At 40.1% G+C, this 17,227-nt stretch overlaps 1 protein-coding gene across 1 annotated transcript in view; it reads left to right on the top strand.

Moving 5' to 3' along the window:
• Positions 1-17,227, top strand: part of GREB1 (growth regulation by estrogen in breast cancer 1) — a 219,612-nt gene that overhangs the window by 169,794 nt on the left and 32,591 nt on the right. Inside the window, exons 17-24 of the mRNA XM_019520757.1 lie at positions 1,603-1,795; positions 2,956-3,092; positions 4,517-4,856; positions 6,531-6,646; positions 7,240-7,439; positions 8,867-8,956; positions 9,928-10,538; positions 15,964-16,066. Coding sequence (XP_019376302.1) covers positions 1,603-1,795; positions 2,956-3,092; positions 4,517-4,856; positions 6,531-6,646; positions 7,240-7,439; positions 8,867-8,956; positions 9,928-10,538; positions 15,964-16,066 — 1,790 coding nt within the window. The remainder of the gene's footprint in view (positions 1-1,602; positions 1,796-2,955; positions 3,093-4,516; positions 4,857-6,530; positions 6,647-7,239; positions 7,440-8,866; positions 8,957-9,927; positions 10,539-15,963; positions 16,067-17,227) is intronic.

The following is a 17,227-nucleotide window of genomic DNA, read 5'->3' on the forward strand; positions in this document are numbered from 1 at the left end:
AACTCTATGCAGAATCCTCACACACTGTTTGTCCTAATCCATGATCATGCTCACTGGGATCTTATGAGGTAAGAACAATTTCATTTTTAGCTCAACTTTTACAGAAAAAAATGTTAATTATTATTTTTATTAGCTCTAAAGTCCATTCAAAATGCTGTCTTGAAGGTCATTTTGGTTGTTTATTCATTGCCCACCCATCTGTGTCCATCTTCACTGCCCAGCTAGCTCCATTTTCCCAAGCATCAAACACAAACAGTTCTGCTGGAGGTTGTTGCAGACCTGTCCTCATCCTGAATTGCCTCTAATGTCTCATTGAGCTGTTTTCAGCTCTGATTCTCCATGAGTCATGGATTCTTACAAGGACCTTCACATTTTCTGCTAGGCTGCTTCTTGCATGTGAGAAAATCGATGTGGAAAGCCACTTCACTGCTCTCCTTCAAAACTCTCTTTAACTTTTCTCCCTGCTGCAAATTGTGTAAAAAAACTCCACAATATCTGGGCAGCCGGTGTACCACTTATTACTAGATGTGTCAGAGTTGCAGTGTTCTGTAGGGGTGTCTCAGTTTCAGAAATTTTCTGATGAAAGGAAGACAAAAATATCTTCCTCCCAACTCACCTGTTCATACTACTGGTTCTGTGAAGGGTGGGAGCATAGGTTTTCCAAGCTTCCAAGATGCCCACGGCGCATTTTTAGCTTAACAGAATCCACATATTTCTATTGCAGGAACATGAGCATGTTCGCAAAACAGGTTATTTTGGATTTTGTGAGGTAGGAGAGTAATTGTAATGGCTAACATTTATATAGACCACCTTTCATCCCATTTCGAGACACAAAGAGCATGAGTGACTTGCTTAGGATCACAGAGCCAGGGGACTGAAATGGCATATGCTTGGGCCCTAATATCCAGACATTCATTCCTCTTTTATAGTAATCCTGTTGCAGTTACTTTGTGCCCCCATCTGCCTGTTGTATCTATCTGTTGTATCTCATTTTACACAAAGATTGTAATCTCTTTGGGGTCAAATGCTGTATTTTCTTAAGTTGGGTTGGTTTAATTGTACAGGCAGCATAGGTGGTCGCTAAAGGCAGCAAATTGTAGGGGGTAGCAAAAACAACACTTGGGGCAAGCAGGCAGCATGGACACTTGGTTGGGTCTGGCTTGGCATGACGCCACTGCCATCAGCTCCACCCAGAATGAAATGGGAGGGTGGCAAATTTTCATTTGCCTAGGGCAGCAAAAATCCTTGTGCTGGCCCTGTTCTTAACAACTATGTTAATTCATGCCATGTGGCTACTAGCAACTGCCATAGTGCCAGCTCCTTTTCAGCTTCCCCATCCTGTGTGCTGGGAGCTGCAGGAAGCTTGATAGGCATTCCACAGTGTCTAAGGGAATGATATGGGGTTTATCCACTCCCTTTCTGTCATAGGAGTAGTGCAAAGATAGTAGAGCCAGGTCAAAGAATCCAGCTGTAAATTTCTTATTTGTATTTAATGATGTTTTTGTGCCTGGGTTTCAGATGGTAAGATATATATACATTGACTTTGGTATAAGAATTCCTTTATACTGATCACTTTGGAGAATATTGGGTTTCTTCTTGCAGTGCTGTTCATAGCCTTTATCCTCAAATGGAACCATCTGTGGGACTTGTCGATAGACTGTTGAACTGCAGAGAGGTGAAAGAGGCTCCAAACATTGTGACACTTCATGTGACTTCATTCCCCTATGCCCTGCAGACACAGCATACCCACATCAGCCCTTACAATGAAATCCACTGGCCTTCTTCATACAGCAATGTAAGATAGGTCTTTGGAGAGCTTTTGCATTCTTTTGTAAATTCATCAGCAAGTATTTTATGTTGACATGTCCAGAAAAACTTTGGAGGCTCCGGGTTCTTATGAAGAAAGTGATAAATAATTATTGTTATATTCCTTCTCTCGTCTGCTTCTGGTTTAGTTTCTATCTAAGTGCTTCTGTTTTTTTCTCTTATCCTTTCTAGTTTTCCCTATCTACATCAGTGATTCTTAGCCAGGGTGCCACAGCACCATGGGGTGCCTTGAGATCTTTTCAAGGATGCCACAGGGTGTCACACAGTATTAGCACTGTTAAGTGAGCAAACATGATTCACATGATAAAACCAGATATTTCTTTTCAACTGAGAAGAATTGCTTTATTATTTGCAGAGCCTATGAAAGGAATCCTCAAGTCTAAAAAGGTTGAGAACCACTGATTTAGATCCTCATTTTCTCTGAGCTGTCATAACTTTCATAGAAAGAACAGTAAGGGTTGCCAGAATCTGGAATGGGCTCCCAAGGGAGGTGATACTCTCCCCTACCCTGGGGGGTCTTCAAGATGAGACTGCACCTAGCTGGGGTCGTCTGACTTCAGTGCTTTTTCCTGTCCAGGGCAGGGGGTCCAACTCAATGATCTATTGAGGTCCCTTCCAACCCTGACTTCTATGAATCTATGAAACTGCACTGAAGTCAAAAGAGCTGTTTAAATTTAAGTCTTCTCAACATATCAATCATTTATATTAGTATTGAATTATATAAATACATGTATTTTCTTAAATATTTTTCCTATATGTGTGTATATAAAGAAGAGTCCTAAGTCTACTTCTCTGTATGTTTTCATTTGCATATACATTTACCATATTTCTTTGAATACGACACACATTTAAAAATCAAATATTTCTTCTAAAAATGATCTGCGCCCTCAATTCAACTATAAAAATCATGTAAAACTCTTACATGCACTATAAAGTTGTAGATGTGTCTTTATTTGATTTTTTTTTTTTAAATTGAGAATCCAAATATTTGGGTGTGTTTTAAATTCAAGGGTATTTTATATTTGAAGGAATATGATACTTAATTATAGTGATGCCAGGTTGATGCATTACTTACAATGCATATACTGCTTGTATTGTTAAATAACTTTTGTCTTTTTTTTACTGAAGGGAGTAGATTTATACCATGAAAACAAGAAATATTTTGGGTTGTCAGAATTCATTGAATCTACCCTTTCTGGACACAGCATTCCATTGCTTAGATATGACAGCTCTTTTGAAGCTATGGTTATGGCTTTAGGGAAAAGGTACAGTATGGTCTTTGGTTTAAAACATTATGACATTTGAGAGGCAGCATAATCCAGTAGATGGGATTTTGGACCATACATCTGGAGGCCTGAGCTCTTTCTGTTCATGGCTTTGGCATTACTCAGTTATGTGTCCTATATGACAGTTTATCTTTCTGTGTTTTTGTTTCTCCAACTGACCTTGGTTTGTTGTCGTTATTTAATACAGGGGTGGCCAACCTGTGGCACATGTGCCAGAAGTGGCACAGGCAGCCTCTGTATGTGGCACATGACAGATCAGGGAGGAGACAGGCAGCAAAGCAGAAGATGGGGCAGGAAGCAGAAAGCAGACCTGCAGATTAGAAGGGAGCACAGGGCAGGATGCAGAAAGCAGAGCAGCAGATCAGGCAGGAGAAGGGGACTGGAGTAATCATTGGGGAGGGTGCAAGACTAATTTGTGGGGCACCTGCCAAAAAGGTTGGGTCCTGCTAATTTAGACTATAATCTGGTTAGCAGAGATTGTCTCTTTTTATGTATGTCATCTAGCACAATGTAGTTATGGTTTTGGCTGGGTCCGTTATTCGCTATATAATTATTGTCCTTAACTGTGGAGGTTAATGCATCAATATTTTTAATGCGATTCCATGCTGAACTTTTCTGGCTATCAAGAACTAATTTTAATATATACATTTTGTAAATATCCTAAAGGGGCCACAAAGAACAGGTGCAATTTCACTTTGGCTCCTGGACTTAAATCAAAATTGAATTGTTGTTATCAGAGTGTGAAAATTTGATGTCATTTACCTTATATGGTCCAGGAAGAGACATTTAAGTGAAAAATCTAGAGTCACTGGGAGTGGGTAGCCAATGTTCTTTAGGTGCATTTTTTGCATGCGCAAAGTTCCAGATGAGCTCATTGAACTGTCAAGTATACAATAAATGCAAAATTGAGCAAGGAGAACTTTATAACTTTGTAAAGACTATGACATACTGGTTTTGGTCTTGATTCAACTCCTAGTCAAGTCAAGTGATTCTTTTTAGTTGACATTAGTAAGAATTGGATCAAATCTTCAGTAAGTACAAGTAAAAGAAACCCTAAACTGATGCACAACGAGCTGTACTGTGTTCATCTTCATTGCAAGTGTCTTTTATTTTTGATTCATGGTACTGCTGACTACACTAGCAAGTATTCTGTGGCATATCTTCTAAAAGCAATGAGGTCTTAATAACATGAGGAAGTATAACTTCAGCATGCCACTTGTCTTAAATCTTTCCTGAGAAATGGTTAAATCTCACCGTTTCTGGTCAAGGAATTATAGGAGAACAGTCAAGGACAGCTTAGTGTAGTTCTACTGTATATTAGGCATGATTTTACATGAAGATGATATTTTGTGTGCTATTGAATTTTTATAAGAGCTGCATCCTCACTTCACAATTTATTTCAGGTTTCCCAGATTACACAGTGCAGTGATAAGGACTTTTGTCCTCATACAGCACTATTCTGCAGCTATGATGGCAGTAAGTGGTCTATCTCAGATGAAGAATTACACTTCAGTTGAAACACTGGAAATCACCCAAAACCTAATAAACTCTTCAAGACTCTGCCCCAGTGGCCATGGCCTCATGGTGGTGTTAAGAATTCCCTGTATTCCACTGGCTGCTGTGGCATATGAGCGACTCTATCATGTAAGAGAAAGACTAGCTCTTGAAGATAATTTTGAAATAATCTTGGGAAATCCTAACTCTGGAATCACCATAGGGAAGCACTTTGTGGAGCAACTAAAGGTAACTTGCAGAAGACACTATCCTAATAGGTTCACCATGGAAGCACCAAGTCCACTGGGGGGGTGGGGGGTGGAGACGTTCAGGTTTTATTGAAGTTATATGTCATTTCCCAGCAAAATTAAAACTGGCATGAATAGCCACACTCATTGCAATAGAGTGTGCAGTCTATGAATCAATGCAGTAGTGAAAGAGCAAATAAAAATTAAAGTGATTTTTGTCATGGTAAAGGTTTTACCTGAGCAGAAAAATTTCCCCCTAAGGCGAATACTGTGGAATTATATTATGTAGGCCACCAGAAGGTGGTGTGGAGTCCTCACATCATTCAGTCCTACCCAGATGCGTCTGAGTCTCCCAGCATTTCAAATACAGCACCTGATGTTTCCTGGGTTCTAACATTCTGGAAATGGTTAATAGATTAATAAATTCAGGCTTGGCCTTTAAGAGGTTCCCTCTGGCCACATTATGGTCATGGAGTCGTGACTCACTGCAAATAGCTAGTCTAAACCCCCACACCCAACACTAAGCATTTATTTGTAGATGCTCACTGCTACATCTGGGAGCTCTGCTGTAAAGCATGCCCTGCCAATTTGCTCTTCATCCTTGTGTACCAAGCTCCAGCAATGAAGCAATATAGCTATCACAGAGTCATCCTGAACATGTACTCAGTACTGCTTGCAGACTCTTTGCCTGAGGCAGACTTATTGGCAAGTGTACTGGGCTGCCCTAGAGTGGCTCCATTGCCTGTTTCTGAGTTTTAATATACACAGAGCAGGAGTGAACAGGCGTGAAAGCAATATGGAGATGCCCTATCCCCCTTATTAAGAATACTGCAACCCCCATTTAAACACATAACGTTACATGTTAGGGTTGGACATTCCACCACACTTTTTGCTTGCTTCTTGCTACTTATCCCCTTAGCCATAATTCTCCCTGGAGCAGGAGACAGGGCCCTGATTATGATTTTGTTATACTAACACAGATGATTCACTTGATAAAACAGGAGTAAATAAATTCAGAATCATATCCTATATTGTTTCATGTGTGTTGTTGGTTCTTAACCATAAATAATAAAGACCAGATTCTGTTACCCAAATCCCAGTGCATAGTACTTCACCAGTCAGTTTTTCTCATTGAATACAATGGTTACTCACAGCTCAAGATGTTAATCAATGTGAACATAGATATCTCCACCTGATCCCCAGGCAGAGACCAAGTGACCTGGTTATCAATCTATTATGGAGCTCTCAGAGCAGCTGACAACTGTAGTTAGGGAACTGGATCCCCAAAGGAAAATATTTACGGTGAGTGACTCTTCTTTCTGCCTTTGAAGATCAGGTTATACATCTTCATAAAGGTTTCTTGTGCTTTCTGGATGAACATTTGGATCTATACTTGGTTATCTTTTTATTTTCCACTTAATTTAGGAAGTCATTAGGTTGATGACATCATATGGATTTATGATGCTGTCTTTTTTAGTGAACCAAAATTTTTATGAGACAAAACTGAAAATAAAAGTTAACAACTAAGAAACTTTCACCCTTTGGCCTCCAGTAGTTGCTTTTGTAAAATCTCTACAGAATGAGATCCACAGCGTAATCAATATATGATCCACTTCTGCCTTTTTAACAGAATCTTACGGTTATGCCCAGCTGTGTTTTTTATATTGTATGACAGATCTGGCAGAAAATTGAAGATGCAGATTGGAGGCCACAGACTTATTTGGAATTAGAAGGTCTTCCATGTATATTAATATTTAGTGGAATGGACCCTCAAGGGGAGTCCCTGCCAAGGTGAGAAGGCAATACTGACAAACACTTCCACTGTGTTCTTTGGTTCTTTGTGGGTGCAGCGGATTATGAGATTTGCATGATGAGATGATTGTTTCATCTGTTTTGGGCAGTTTTTGTACTGTCAGCTAAAAATGTGGGAGATTGGCCATGTCAGCTTGGTAGTAATGGGTGAGGAGGTTGACATATGTGATAGAAGGGGGGTTTTCACAACAACATCCCTAAGGAGGGATGTAAGGAGACAACAAAACCCTGGCATATGCAGATCTATAAAAGTTGGTGTTGCACCTGCTTCCAATAGGATTTAATTTGGAGGGGCTGAGTGTGCCAGATCAGAGAGTGAGTACATTTTTGAGTCAGGATTAGAACTCAGGAGAACCCAAGTGCAATTGGATAAGCTGTTTCAAGCACAAGTACAGAGATAATCTGCACTCTGGGAGTGAACATGCCAAAATACAGTAACAAAGATATGTCACTGAGTTTCTGCTTACACATCAACAAAGTAGGTAATGACAAAATCCTTCATTCGTATCTGCCAAAGCAATCACAGTGTAGAATACAGTGGGATTTCAAACTGGTCTTTTGTTTCTTTCAAGGTCATTGAGATACTGTGACCTACGTTTAATAAATTCCTCTTCTCTGGTAAGGACAACCTTGGAACAAGAACTTGGTTTGGCAGCATACTTTGTTAGCTCTGAAAGCCACATAGAGAAGGTGGTTGTAAATGACGTGTTGGAGAGTGACCCAGAAAAACTGAGCAGTACTGATAACGAAGATGAGGAAATAGTGACAGAAGGTATTACTTATTATTTGTTGAGTCTGTTCTATAAAGGAAGCCTTTAAGTGGTTGAGCATTATATGATATCAAGTTTGAGAAGAATGAAGTTGTAGAGTTAGAAAATACAGTTTCATAAAGTAAGTTAGTACTTTTTGAAAAATATCTACATATTCAAACTTCAAGTTGTGCATTAAATATTAACTCTGTGGACATGTCTACACATGTGCATTTACTGTGCAGTAACTAAAATTACTTCACAGTACAGGTGCGTGCCTACATGTGTGCACCCGCTCTACACAGTAAATATGGTGACTTACACCAATTTGAGCATATATGCAATACCTGCATCATGCAGGTATCAAATTTACACCTGATTATTTATTGTGCAGTAACACACGTGTAGATGCCTTACTGTGCAGTAACACTATGTGTGTGGACTGACTTGGGACTAACTTTAATGCCTGCACGTGTAGATGCCAGTCTATTCCCACTTACTGTGCAGTAGTTTACTGAATAGTAAATATAAGAGGGCATAAATGCATATGTAGACATGGTCTGTAAGTATCAACATCAGAGATGAACGTTGGCTTTCAAGAATGCAAAGCCATCTATCACATATGCAAATATAAAGCAGTTATTGCAACTGGATGCAACGAAGTATTGGGAGAAATTATTTGAAATGTTTAGTGATGGGCTTGTACTTCTGAAATTAAACTTATCAAATAATATTCTGTTATTAATACTTTGTCTTTATCATATGTTTCAACTGAGGAAGGCAAGCATTTTATAAACATTAATTAGTAAAATTTCTCAGTGCCCCCGAGAAACCATTATCACGCCCCCCCCCATTTCATACTGGCAAAAATTAAACTATGTAGGGGATAAATGATCACACAGGGTTTCATGGAAAGGACTGCTCACCTGAGTAAGATGTTACTCAGCAAGAATAGAACCTGAAATAAACAGAAATAGACACTTTTATCAGCAGCTTTGAAAGCAATGAAATTTTGTTTTCATCAAACACAGAGGTACAATCTGGCTGTAGAGTTACTTGAATGTCCCAGTGAAAATGAATGTGTTTAGGGGGTGAGTAGCTGCTAGTGCTGTGATAATGTGAGACCTCTTTTATGTTATATATACTCCTTGCTGCTGGGGCAGCAAGGAAAAGAAGGCATGGGTGGTTAAGAGAACATTGCTGAGTTTTTGGCTGGAGTTTTGCCTCCGCAAATTAAAATTAGATTAGTCCTCAGGCTGCTCCACTATATAGCACAGGCGATGTGGCCACACAAGAATACTGTCTGAATCATGATTTGACCTAGCTGAGGTGTAAGATATTTTGACCCAGAACACTTTGACTTTGGCGGTTTGGTCATAGCTGAGGACTGCCTTTGGAGAATTAATTCAAATGTGTCTCTTTCTTCTCCCCACCCCTTATCATGAAACAGGCTCTACTTCAGAAAAGAGAAGTCCTATGAAGAGAGAGAGATCACGCTCCCATGATTCTGCATCTTCATCTCTCTCTTCAAAAGCTTCGAGTAAGACTTTACCAGCTTTCATTTCTAAGCTTGCATTTGTTTAAACTAGTGATGGCAACTCATTTCCCTGCCCTTTTTGTCTGCAGAAAGACAGTTATTTGAAAACAACATTCTACAAAAGAGAATTATTAGTGATTCTCCCAACAGAAAGAATCTCTAATGGGGAAATCCTGTTTCTCCTACTTTTTCTGTCAGCCTTACATTCCCAAGTTGCTGTGGAGATCAGTGCTGTGGCAGGCTATTTCAGAAGCATCTTCCTTTTGCACTTACTGAGAATTGTGGATGTCCAGGGCCACTCGGTATCAGGCTGTATATGCTTTCAGAAATAATAACTGTGGGCACTACATACATTGAGGCTGCCCTGAACAACTGTAATTACAATGCATTGGAGCAGACTCAGTTAATCAAATCTGGATCATGGTAATTATCATGCTCCAGCAGACTCCATCATCATATGTATCAGCATCCCTGCACTGAAAAATGGCAGTGAGGGCTCTTTAACTAAAGCTTGTTTGACAAGCTTTAGTTAAAGCATCCCCGCCACCATTTTTCAGTGCAGGGACACTGCTTTACATGATGTTCTGGGAGCCCCTTCCACCCCACCTCCCAGAGCACATGTATAAATGCCCTGTAATTTTAAATGGGTGTTCATAAAATATTTAGGAACCAAAATGTGCCTTTGTTACAACTGCTATAGTATCCCCTTTAGTCAGTGAGAGCTTTGCAGTATTCCAATCTGTTTTAGCCTTGTTCAGACAAATAGTCCCACTGATTTCAGCAAAATTATCTTTGTGAGTGAGGTGAATACAGCATGACTTAATAGCAGTAAGTCTGGGCTCACATTTTTTGATGACTGCATTTTATGTTGTTGACTGTATGCTTGATGAGGACATTTAATGGAATTGTTGTGGTTGCAGGTTGTTTCTGAAGAATCAAATTGCATTGTGTTGAAATACAGATTTTGTTTTTAGGTACAGCATTCTGCAGTGAGTCATCTCCTTTATTAACAACAGGGGATGGAGCAAAGTCACCCCACCAAGTCCTAGGCAGCAGTACTGAAGAAAGTGGCAATCAATATGAAAAGCAAAGGCAGAAAATAGATAAGGGAGCACAGGCAGTCAGCAAGAACTTGCCAATTGCAGCTGAACAACTGGACACAAAGCAGAACATAAAAAGCACCCAGATTTCCATCACCTCATCATCCTCATCACCCTTTTCTTCTTCGTCTTTGTCCTCTGTGCCCACTCACAACTCCTTCATCCTGCAGACATTTCAATGCGTTATGACTAAAGCATCAAAGCAGCCCCCCATAGTTTTACTGCCTAAGTTAGTGTATGACATTATTACCTCTACTGACAGCAGTGGACTTCCCAAGTCATCTTCCCTCTTACCTTATCATTCGGTGATGTGGGCGAGTTCTTTCCGCCCCCTCATGAGTAAAATGATGACATGTACAGAGCAGTCTCTCTACTACCGCCAGTGGACAGTACCCAAACCAATTCATATAGACTACAATAATAGAAATGAGGGCAGGATGGATAACTTTCACCCAAGGAGGCTGCTGCTGAGTGGGCCACCACAGGTGCGTAATAAAAATATGGCATTATTATTATCATTGTTTTATTTTGATTAATTTAATCTTAATCATATTAAGGTTAGATTAATGAGATCTATTATTCGTAGCTGAGATTTTACTAATGGAAACAGCCCTTCTTACTTTGTTTATTACTGTATTTGCCTCTCACTGGGAGTATCTACACATGCAATTAATGTGACTGAAAAAACTCTGGCACAATTTGTGCTGGAGTAAACTAATCTGGATGTCACCATCTACATGTGCATTTAAGCACAGTAATTTACTCCACCATCAGAAAGTACTTGTATCTGATGGGATTATCCAATGGCGCAGTAAATTAGTCTTCACCAGCCTAATTGCTATGCATGTGTAGCTGATGATGTTTTACTGTGCAGCAAATTAGTCTACTGTGAAGTAAAGTACATGTATAGACACTCCCACTGTTAATCTGTGCCAAGAAAATAATGATATGGTGATGTCTTTTTTTCTTAAATCTCCATAAAATTTGAGCTGTGTTTTAAAAAGAATTACACTCTTTATCTCTGCATCATTGCAGTTTGTTATAGCTTGATGGAATTGCAGGTTAAAAACTAAATAGGGTCTGTGGGGTACGTTTTATGGCCAAGCTGAGGAGGGGAGAAGCTGTTGGACATACCCATTTCCTCTATGTGCTGGGTAGAAATAGAAATTGTTACCAATACAAATAAGCAAAAAGGGGCTGATTTCATTTCAGCAGTGCTATGTTGATTTACAATGAAAGAAGATCTGGTCTAATTTTTTTTAATTATCTTAGAAGATTTGGAAGCACATAAAGACTTCAGAGGTCCCATTACCTTTTTAGAGCCTAATAATATTAAGCACCCATGAAAATTTAGGGGAGTGCTTACTCTGCCTAATTGATGGGCCTGGGCACACACTGAGTAAGGGCAAGTAGGGAAGTGTTTCTTGCCAGTGGCCCCAGACTTGGCAGGGATACAGTGTAGACATGGTCAGAAGCCAGAGTTCAGGTCGCTACATAGGAAGCAGAAAACCAACATTTGTCTTATGTATTTGATCAGTTGCTGTTGCTAGATGGACCTGCTCTTTATTTTCATGGTGTCAGTTCAAGGTATTAACTGACCAAAAGAGATGAGAAGCTGGTAAACACAGGGGGGGCGTAAAAACAAATATATTCTGCAAGAGTTAGATACAGCAAAAGCTGTGTTAACTGACACTTTATTAGCTGGAAAACTCTATTAACCGCCATCTGAGGGACATGGCAAACGTGAAACCGGAAGTACCCTTCCGGGTTTTGCTGCCACAAGCAGAGCTTTTCTTTGCCACTTTTTCAGCCCATGGCCCAAGGCAAAGCAGCCTGTGCAGGGTAAAGCAGCCTGCGCAGGGCCCCCCTCCCTGTCCCCCGGCACACTGACACCGGGGAGTGCACCAGATGGTGCACATTTGATATCTGGGGGATGCTGGATAACAGAGCTTTTACTGTAGTATATTTCCACATCCAAAAAAGTCATGAACTGATAACATTTTGGGTTAGCATTTATCAAGAAGTTTCAAAATACAGTTCTCAGAGCTACAAGTGTACAAAGCAGCCAAAACATATTATTTTGTATTTCTGCTGCATTAATTTGTCCATGAGGTGTTTGATTTGTATCCACTGATGGTTCTCAACAAAGTAAATGAGACCTGCATATATCAGAGAGCATAATTTCCCATAAAACAGCTGGCGTTTGTCATTTGTCCATTTATCGAGTTATACGTAGAAAACACAGGCCTCATGTTTATTCATTGGCTGTTTTCTGGGGTGTGAAATTTTAACTTGCAATCTACACAAGTGTAAGCCCTTAGTCTGAAGGAATAAGTGATACATAGAAGTCACCCTGGAAGAACATTTCCAGCTTGGGAAGCTTCATCTCTTTTCCAGCTGCCTGCAAAATACAGGTTTTGCACTGGATCGGGGAAGTAGAGCAAATCCTAAAAATATTCCCCACGTTTTGTATTGCATACCCACTACTTCTTCTTGACTGAATGCTTATTTCATGTTGAATACTTTATGGAACAAATCATAAACAGTGTTTCTTCTTCCAAAATGGAAGTGGTTCTTCCTTATTCCATGTTAGTGCAGAATCTCCTTTTCATATGCTGGGGAATAGGTCAGCTTGGGTCCCTTTAAAACCTAGAAGACCAATTAAAGGGAATAGACTTTTAGAAACCAACCAGTTCTGAATGTATTCTGGCTATTTATTGGGTTGTGTGGAATCTTTTCCAATAGAGGGGTGAAGCAAAATATATAGCAAACGTGGGTTTCTCTTCTCACTTTGGAAATCAATAATTTCTTGCTAGATATATGTTTTGCTCATGAGTTTGTTTGCTAACCATTACATTACGTGTGGAGTTATGTTACCTACTTCGTGAAGAGGGACAAATAGAAGAAGATTTTGGGACCAGGGCATCTTGTCTAAATAGAGATTAGCTATTTAAACAGTGCCATTTTAAGCATAAAATGACACTTCATCCAGTATATTCAATCCAATATCTCTGAATCAGTGGATACAATATTTTTCAGATATTGGAAGAAACTGTCACCATTTGACCAGCTCTTTGTGGACCATTGGCATGTTTTCACTGGACCATCAGTGTGTCACAGGACATATTTTGAGAACCACTGCTTTTGTATGTTAGGAACTCTCCCACTTAGAAAATGAATTGGAAAAGTTCAGAGAGAGGTTTCTTTGCCAGGTTTATTCAGATATGAAGGTTGGGAACAAAATGCTACTTTTGAATAACATAGGCAAGAATGAAAGTCGTCAGTCAAAGAACTTACACCACGGGATTAATTATGTGAGACCCCCTCCTGTAACCATCTCACTGCAGAATGTCTGAAACTTGTAGGAAAAGGGAAAGCTGACGGTACGTGGTATGAGAGCTCTTTGAATGTCCCTTCTGCAAATAAACATGACAGCAGTTAAGTCATTTCTCTGACTAGAATCTCATCATAGGTGATTGTGAAAAGAATAATGCACTGGCCAAGATCTGGAAGCTGTGTTCCCTCTGGAGCCAGTATTATATGCTATAACTGTGTCTTTTTGGCACACAAGAATTGGACCACTGAGCTTTCTGCAAGGAAAACCTAAACTTAGTTTTCTTCCTACATGTGGACCTCATTTGTCCACCTGGATGTCTCCCTGAATAAAAGGATGTAAACGTAGACCTTGTTTTTCATAGCTGAGGAGGAAAGTAGAACTCACCCTAATGGTCTCTTGGTTGCCCCACGTACCTCAGCTTCCATACACAGTCTACAAACTTGAGATCTTTGCTTCTTCCCTTCTTGGGATATTTTCCTCCACAGTGTTGTCTGTCATTCCTGCCTCAGGGTGGACTTGTTCTAGTTCAGAAAGACAGGAGACAGAATGCCCATTCGACATTGTGGTATATTAGAGATTGCCTGGAACTGAAAATAAGTGTTCCAGCAAGGCCCAGGCATGTTTAAGGAACCATAGCATCATTACATCCTGGGAAGAGTAGAAAGTGCCCTATGTTATATATAGGGGTATGCAAAGAGGTTACTTTTCATGGCTTACCCCTCACTTAACAATTGGTTCTTTATGGTTATAGTTGAAAGAATGAGTTCAGCTCCCTGTTCCTGTACTGCCAGATCCCTTTCTACACAGTTCTGTGAATACTGCAGGATTTAAGAGAACACAAAAAGAAGATACTAAGAAGTCAATAATACTTACTAATGTAACTTTCCACCAAACCACTCCCCTGTCATTATGCGTGCTATTCAATACTTATATCATATGCAAAACCCCTTTTGGCCATGCTGCAGGAAGGGATTGAGAGTGAGGGATCTGGTAGAGACCTTCAGCAAATGCTTGCCTGCACATGTAGGGAGCTAGACTCAGTGATCCAAGAGCCTCCTTCCTTTCCTATTTTCTTATGCGTTTTAATTTAACTCTTTGATGCAGGCAGTGAATGGGCACTATCTGGCAAGAAAAAAGGAAATCCTACTCTCAAGATCAATGTGAGAGGACTACAGGACAAGCTTAATTAAAATAAAAAATAGCAGGCCTGTTGCTTTCCTAACTGTTCTGAAGCATAGAAAAAGAAAAAAAATATTCTGTCAGTAAAAATTATAAAATTTTGTCTGTGGAACAAAAATTTGAGCCAGTGTATAGGGTACAGCTAGAGTAGTCCTGTTAAGTTGCTCATAATTATTAAAATTCTGAGAATACATCCAATTCACTCAATGCTGACCTTACTAGTGGAAATCTACATGATGTTTCAAAAAACTTTAATTGAAAGAGTTCATAAATCACACAAAAATAATCCTAGACTTGAGAGAGTGTATGCTCAATGCTCTAATCCAAGTGGTAGACATTTATATAAAATACTAGATGTGGGATCACTTCTTGACTAAGACATTTTTGTTTACTTATCTTAGAAATAAACAGGTCCATGCAGTCACAGGGGCTTGTTCCTTTTAGCTCTAGGGCCTTGACATAAACCTGCTTGTCGTGAAATCCCGTTCAAGTCAAGGGTTCACAGTTTGGAATGTTCTCTATTTATATATGAATTATTTATAATTTTATTTATGTATTTAACTTTATGGGTATTATTTATTTATTGCTTATTAGTTTTTTAAATTACACTGCGATGTAAATTGTACTTGCAAGAATCAAGACAGGGTAGTAACTGATTCAAATATATGACACCCAGGAATAAGTACTCCATAGCTTGGTAAAATCAGGTACAGAAGCAAATTGTATGAAAGTGCAACAATGTACATCCACATATTGGAGAAAATGATTGTGTCTGGTGTGGCTTAGGACAAAAAAAAAGGAAGAGTGAAATGTTTTAGGTAGTTTAAAATGGCATCGTGGAAGCACAGGAGAAAACAAAATATTTTTAGCTTGCATTATTTTGCATAGAATATATGACCAAAGAAGGGAAATCTAGATGTGATACAATGTCTTCTGCAGACTTACTTCATCCCTGCTTTTAGTATAGACAGTTCTCTCAATGTGTTGATCTGCTGATGTACAAGCTTGAAATAGTTGAGGTAATTATTTAATTATATTGTGCTTTTCCTTCTGTAATTTAATTCTTTTTTTCTTGGCTTTTAAAAAATGTTATTTTTTCATGCTTATTCTAGTTCAGGGGGAGGAGATGCATGTGGTGAGTTTGCAGATTTGCGTGCCTGTAACAGGCATATGGGGCAAGATAGGTTTTGCATGATCATATCTTGCATATAAGGTGCATGTGATATAAACTTGTGAATGTACAGAAATAGCAATGTAGATGCAACAGAACTGAAAAGCTTCAACATACTTTTAGGCTTGGTCAGTCATCACCATGTCTGGTTTCAAGTTTCCAAACTGATGACATAGGCATTGATAGGAAATGGCTATTTAGTTTCTGATTTGTGTATTTACAGATAGGAAAAACGGGTGCCTATCTTCAGTTCCTCAGTATCTTGTCCAGAATGCTGATCAGACTGACAGAAGTGGATGTTTATGATGAGGAAGAGATCAATATTAGTAAGTTATTGTTGAAGCAATGTTTGTTTCTGGGGCTTTTATTTTTTAAAATCCATCTGTTAGTCTGACCTGTGGTTGACTAGTTTATCATGTGCTCTTCACCATCAAGCTGTAATTTATGTACATTACTACAATCCATTTATGATCCTTTTGTAAGATCCATGACTTGAAATCTGAAGACATGGACCGATAACACATTTTTACTAGTATAATTGGTATACTAATATATCATTTACATTGTTGTAAAAAAGTAGTGGATAATCCCTGAACGGGGTAACTTCAGCTGAACCAGTGAATAAATTACCCTTGAAAGAATCACAGTAAAACTCCACTTGCATAAGTCACAACAGGCTAGGTTTTATCTGTCCATATCTGTCCCAGGGTTGTTGTTCAGTAAAAGCAAAGACGGTCACCTGCTCTGCCACCACCTAATGGCCAAGTACAGTAATAGCTGTCTGCTACTTGCAGGTACCTGAGGATGGCTGGATGTTTTCCCATTCCTGACACTAATGTACTTACATAAAACCAGTGTAAGTTACCTCAGGGTATACATTCGTCTGTCTATTCCCTTATTGTAGGCCTGTGCGAAGCAGCTAGTATTCACTTCAGATTCAGATTCGGCCGATTTGGGGGACAGCGATTCGATTCGGTGATTCGAATCACTGTCCCGATTCAATTCAGCCGAATCTCTGAATCAGGCAGGCCCGTCCCTGTCCCTCTCCCAGCCTGGTAATGGCTGTCCTGCCCACCCGAGCTCAGGCACTTGTTAAAAAAAAGCCCCAGTGCTCACCGGGTGCTGCTGGGTGGAGGGGCAATCCCCGCTGCCCCCCACTGCCTCAAGCTGCATGGGGGGCTCTGTATGAGCCCCCTGACCCCCCCTTTGCTTCCCCAGCCGCCCCACAGGTGCCCCGCCTGGGTCATCTCCAGGCCTTTAAGAACTGCCCCCACCCCGGGACTCACCGGTCCTGCCGGTGGGGGGTGATCCTCGCTGCCCCCCATTGCCCTGCACCATGTGGGGGGCTCTGCACAAGGCCCTGCTGCAGGAGTGGTGAGTCCTGGGGCTTTTTGTTTCTTAAAGGGGCAGAGCTGGCCCCGGTGGGGCATCTGTGGGGGGGCAGGGGGAGCGAGGGGGGGGTCAGGGGGCTCATGCAGAGCCCCCCA

This window comes from Gavialis gangeticus, unplaced genomic scaffold (assembly GCF_001723915.1).
Source record: "Gavialis gangeticus isolate Ggan-Ray unplaced genomic scaffold, GavGan_comp1, whole genome shotgun sequence".
Classification (NCBI taxonomy): Eukaryota; Metazoa; Chordata; order Crocodylia; family Gavialidae; genus Gavialis; species Gavialis gangeticus.